General features: G+C 31.5%; 1 protein-coding gene across 1 annotated transcript; it reads right to left on the reverse strand.

Annotated features, from left to right (window-relative positions):
- Window positions 1-2,778: 2,778 nt before the first annotated feature.
- On the reverse strand, window positions 2,779-5,545 carry LOC117182707 (odorant receptor Or1-like). The gene is made up of 8 exons (XM_033375812.1): window positions 5,267-5,545; window positions 4,984-5,069; window positions 4,108-4,315; window positions 3,568-3,821; window positions 3,365-3,464; window positions 3,171-3,278; window positions 2,946-3,101; window positions 2,779-2,838 (listed from the first exon to the last, which is right to left on the reverse strand). The coding sequence occupies exons 1-8, from the start codon at window positions 5,543-5,545 to the stop codon at window positions 2,779-2,781; spliced, it is 1,251 nt and encodes a 416-aa protein (XP_033231703.1).
- Between the last annotated feature and the right edge of the window lie 848 nt (window positions 5,546-6,393).

The raw sequence follows: 6,393 nt of genomic DNA on the forward strand, positions 1-6,393 counted from the left end.
GAGGGAGCTCTTCTTAATATTTTGACACCAAAATCATGTCGATACACCTTACCGACTGCGAGTAAAGCCACCCACGCTTTAACTTGACAGACTGTATTTAAACTTCAGAGTTTAATTATTTATGCACCTTATTCCCCCTCATGGGACAAGCAGCGTCCAAGAATTCGTTGAGGTTTGCGACAAGGGGAAACCTGTGATCAGACCCGCGCACATGCGCACTGCCGGCTTCCATGTCAACAATATTAACACGCCTTGGAAGTTTTGAAGAAAAAAAAACACAAACGAACATAAACTACATATGCATCGAGATGTCAAAATATAACATAGGAGAGTGGGTTTAGAGTGTTATATAAGTCGTGACAGCGCAAACAGCACCCGTGCATGTGCACGGGACTGCTCATGGGTTTCCATTCGTGGCATATAGTAACAAATTCTTCGACCTAGCTCGTACCACCTCTCCTCACCAACCACTTACAGGGTGATAACACTGCTTAATATCCCTTCGGGACTATGATTTCGAATCTAAAGTCATAATTTCAACAAGCAGAATGGCCGATCCAATATGGCTGACGAGTACTTAAAAAAATTATTCGATCTACTTGATATGTTATATCTAGGGGGTTTCGAGAATGCTGATTTCGAATCTGCCTATAATAATACTAGTCACTATGGCCTACGACGAGGAGATTTCATTATTTTTCTTTAAAAACTTTTAATTATTGCTTATTTAAAATTTGTGAGTGATTTAAATTTCTATTTGTTTTTAGTGTATTTATTCGTCAGACGCAACTGTTAAACATTTGAGACTTTAGACAAAACAAAATTATCGGTTCGGGTCGCATCGGAGACGTGTGCACCCGCACGTATTTGGTGGAGAGTAATTCGATGCGATAGTGTCGAATTACTATACAAAAGTCCACAACTTGTTGTGGCGTAAGCCGGAGGAAATTTGCAACTTGCAAAAAGACAAGATGAAACGCCCATCGTGCAAAACAAAAATACCGAACTTGATACGGAGCAGCGAATAACCTCAGAAAACTCCGATCACCTCCCTCTCTTCTTAGATGGCCCCAGTAACTAGTAATATTATAGGCTAACAGCGGACAGAAGCGTTTCGTTTTATGTACGTAATTCTTTGTAAATATTTTTAAACATTTTCGTTTCCATATTGGATCTACCCAATGCTTCTTTTTAAATTTTGATGCTAGATTCGAATTCAGCACCCTCTAAAATCCCTTGATACAACATATTATTCTCATAATCTGCAATTACATAGCAATTAAGTAATTTATTCCTTGATCGCATGTGAAAAATATTGTGACTCGTATTGAGAGAGTTAATTATTCCAATTAAGTCTATCAGAGAAATTTTTAAAATTTTGGATGCAATGCATTCTAGAGTGGCATCATCAAAATATACCTATTTTGTTTCGTTTTCCTGTAAAGTCATTTTTCAGCTCGCTAAAAGCAATGGTTCCTCTTACGTAGTTTAACACTTGAAAATAAAATTTATTCTTCAACTTCATTTTTTCATAAGAAGTTATGAAGCAATTTATTTAATCTTGATGTTACTTGTTCTCCGAGATTTTAAGATAGATTTTGTCCACTTTCTCATCTTTCAGAAATTTTATGTAACAATTATTAAACAAGAAGAATTCTATCAAAATTGCAATATTTGCAGACTTTTCGCACGCTTGGTTAAGTTTGTGTGAAGTGAAATTTGTAAAGAGTATACTTTAAAACTCTCAGAATGAATTTGGAAAAGAACAACTAGAATGTTCAAAGATTTGTCATAAAAAAATGGGAAAAACTGATAATTGTACCTTAAGTTCGCCCGTATTCTACCAGGTGAAGCCTTCATGGTGAGTGCAATAATCCAGGCCCAATCGGCTTTTTTTGGTGACTTGAAATACAAACGGATGCTAACGGTAGTGGCACAACAATAAGACCTCAACTCTCAAGTGATAAAGTTTGAGGGTGTAGATCTCTGGGTAGAAAATCGTAATAATAACAGGAACGAAGAGCGCATTAGTTACCAGAGACCAGGCAGGTGAATCCTGAGAGTGGAATCAACAGTTTCATCATTTTAACATTACTTTGTCAAAAATTGAAAAACATTTTAACGAGCTGAGAAATGATTCTACAACCAAACAAACAAAAATACGCATATTCTGATTTTGCTTAGGCTATACGAATTTTCAGTCACCCATAAACATTTAAACAGACCTTTCTTTGGATCAGCCTAATGCAAGCACAATTTTGGCAATCCACACCAACGTATTTAAAATCTTATGAGGCTACTAAGAAACAAATCCCACTACTGCGAATGACAAATAATGTGAAATTTGACTCCTCAAACGTCAAAGAATACCAATTTTTTTACGTCGCAATGTCACGACGTCTAGACGATCTATTTAGTTTTAATTGTTCTATTCAGTCACATAACATAAAAATGTATTCAGCAATATCAGCAATGCTATTTCTAAAGAAATAAAATATGCAATCAAAATTAATAATAATTATTATTTAGTATATGTTAATTAATACATATTATAGTACATTTGGTATGCTATATCTTATATTAAATACTTTATTGCGTCGTTGAATTTTAAGTAATATCTGCTGAGTGACTTAAAAATTGGATTGCAATATTATGTCGAAACTCGTTATCTTCGAGTCATTTATTTCAAAATGCCAAATTTTTCAAACATTGCTTGAAACTTGGATAAAGCGCAGTTATTGACCGCAATTGAACCTGATCACGATTTCATCTTTCGAATTAAATGTTCTCTGTTGAACTTCGAAGGAGTGTAAACATGGAATATGACATTTTGATGATCTGTAATTGATATTATATTTTATTATTTTAACAAGTAATTTTTGGCAAAAAGTAAAATAGTTCATAGTATATGATTAATAGATTAAATAACTGGTGGTTTGACTTACTGCCATGAATGTTGACACTGACAAAGTCATGAAATATCCTGCTGTTAAAATAAGAGGTCGACAGGTTCTGAGCATTACAATGTGTAAAGAGCGTTTATATCTTTCACTTTGTTTCCACCATTTGCCCATGTAGATTGCCTGAGCAAAACTTTGATTCTGTAAAATTTTGTTTCGTTATTAATAATTTTATTCCAGTATATAGCTAAATAATACTTATACACTTACTTGAAGGTATAATTCGTTGCCATTCCAACAGTAAATATAAATTTGATATGTCATACAGCATGTGTACGAGATGTTTCCTGCTAATTCCGCTGGCAAGTATTCTGTTAGCTTTTATGAAAATTATGACTTTCAGAAATTTCATTAACAATTACTGTAAAAAAGGAAATTAATTAATTTATTAAATAAAAATTTACCTGGGAGATGTAAAAAGTCGTGAAACAAATGATGAGACAATTTACAAACAGTTGCATGCTAATTACGGTGCTAAATAAATCTTGAATTTCTGCAACAAATCTAAATTTGACATTAATTTTTCATACATTGTAAATAAAGTTTCAATAAAAACATAATAAGTTTTCAATTAATCAAATTTCTTTTGAAAAAATATATATCTCACTCAAATATAGCTAAATTGTGCTGAATACATTTCCGCAACTCAGCATAGCTCTGATCATCGTAATTCATTTGTAAAAAATAATTATTTGATTTTGATAATTTTTTCGTAAACTTTGAATCTTGATTTTGGTCATTTCCTATTGCGACAATGTTCCATTTTAATAATTCGAATTGACACGATGCTACGTTCATCAATCCAGTGATAAATGCATCCATAGCCACGTTATGAATGCAACCCAGAATTATTGCGACTGACTGAATCAAAGGTTAATTTAACGTATTAGTTACATATAATCATACTAATAAGTAATACAAATACAAATCCGTTTATTTTAGCAAATTGGTTTGAAAAGAAACTTTTGTTTTAGGATCGCACATAATTAAAATCATAGTTAAAATATCTAATACGTAAAAAAAGATCGTTAAATATTAGTTATAAAGCAATGATCAAAGAATAAACAATTACAAACATCAAAAAATAGAGGAGTGAATAAAGAAATGCTTAAAAATGGTTATGATATTATTATATAATAATGTTAACCTGATGAGACCAGGTGATTTCGAACGCAGGTGATTTTGTTGCATCGTAAGGGTACCATCCATCCAATGGTAAACGGTTATTGTTTCCATCTAAAAAAGCAGCAATTGGTATACAACCCCAACAAATTACTGCAAATGTACCAAAACTTTGGTAGGCCGCATGGTGAAAAATTCCCTGCCATGCGTACCAACTCACAATTCGTTCATGTCTGCAGGATATTAAAATTAAATAAATAATTAATGAATAATAAATAATTAAATGAATTAAAAGTCGTTGAAAAAATATCCTCTTTCGCTCTGCTCTAAATCGAACAATTAAATATACATATGCTTAAATAATTACAATTTAAAGTATTGAATAATGGAAAACAAAAATGTGATGAATAATTTGAACTCTAAAGCGATAAATGAAAAGAAAAGCAGGTTAATTTGAAAAATGAAACCAGTTTTGACTCTTGGAACAGGCGAATTGAAAGATACTTATTGAAATGTTAGTTAGGTCCCTCTTTAACGCATGTCCTTAGTTGTAAAAATAATAAATATTTCAACAATTTCACATATAAAAACCATTTCAAACCCATTTCAAAACCATCTTTCCAGCGAAATAACAAGTATCAATACCCTTAGTCAACAAACGCAACAAAGAATCATTTTAAATTGAGGTTTAAAAGTCTCTTATTGCAAGTGATAACACCTGATTTCAATATGATTGTAAATGTACTGAGACACTTTTATTCGAATACACATCCAGTTGTCAATAGCTTTTATTATCTACTTTCAAGATAAGTTCAAATAAAAATATTAATTTATTTAAATAGAAGTTTAGTTAGAATTTTATAAAAGATTTATATTATTAATATGAAAAATATGGTTGTACCTTAAATTATGTTGGTTAAACATTGGTCCATGAACGGTGTTGAGAAGCTCTTGTATCCTCTTCTGATAACGCACGATGATAATAAACTTAAAAAAAAAATCAATCAGAATTTATCTTTAAATCATGTGTAGGAAAGGTTTATAATAAAATTATTATAATTAAAACCTTCAAATAAGGGTCATTCTGACACATGCTTCTTTATAAAAGCAGATTATTTTGCTATCAAAAAAATAGAGTAAACAATTAAAGGATAAAAATAAAATTTTAATATAATTTTCCTTACTTTGTATGCATGCACAGCATTTGTCATAAAAATAGGAGCACCAGACGCAATTTTTGAGAGATTTCCCCAACTTAATACGACGTTAATAGACTGAACAAAAAGATAAATTCCTAGCATAAATGCTAAAAAAGTGACAGTATAAATCATGTATACAAATCGATAAACTTTTTCATTTTGAGGGGGCCATGTTCCCATATATCGAATTATTCCAAGGCTGACTTTCAAGTGGAGGTTTGGTTCCACTTTTCTTACAGTTGTTTCAGATTTAGAGAGATCCATTTTAATTTATTAGACTTCAACTCACTTTTCGCACTTCACATCTCTGAAATATATTAAAATAATCTCTATCCTCGAACCCCTTATTATGATTTATTATTTAAGTTAAAAGGGAAATATACAAAAGCATATTGGAGAGTTTGCAACGCATAGTACATGGCATAATTCTTCAAAATTTCAATTGTAATAAATTAAAATATCACAACGAATCAATGGCTAAAAATCCTTATAGAAGACTAACTTTTACTTTAACGCCCGTATTATGCGAATCACTTATTACAGGAAGAAAATACAGGCCACTATCCTCTACAATTAGCATTTTGTATTCAGCGATGACAGGAGAGCGTTCGATTTATCATAGTCTATACTTATTCCTCGACTATAGATTTAATGAAAGGGTATCATGACATTCCCCCTACGCAGTGTAATTAAGATTACAAAGGGGAATCCCTGGGGTTCCTATACTATTTACCTTGTAATCAGTGATCGAAAATTGATGGATGGTAATGTTGAATCTTAGAAAATGTGGATATTAAATGAAAAAAGTAGTGTTTGCTCAAAGACAGTTTATACCATTAGGAAAGGATTATCATTTCAATGAATTATAATGAGGAAATAAACTCTTTTTATCTTATAATGATTGATTTTTGTATACTTTTTGCGTAGCCGAAATCAATTGATTTTGGAAGCACTTTTGTCAAAAATTTCTAGTGTTGGAATTTAAATTTAAAGTGGGAATCATTCAGTTGAGGGCGTATTTTTGACGCAAAGTTAGAAAATATTTTTTGCTAGACTCTAGCTTATCAAACTGTATGAAATGACTTCTTACAAAATATCCATTTTTGTAAGTT

This window comes from Belonocnema kinseyi, chromosome 2 (genome assembly GCF_010883055.1).
Source record: "Belonocnema kinseyi isolate 2016_QV_RU_SX_M_011 chromosome 2, B_treatae_v1, whole genome shotgun sequence".
Lineage (NCBI taxonomy): Eukaryota > Metazoa > Arthropoda > Insecta > Hymenoptera > Cynipidae > Belonocnema > Belonocnema kinseyi.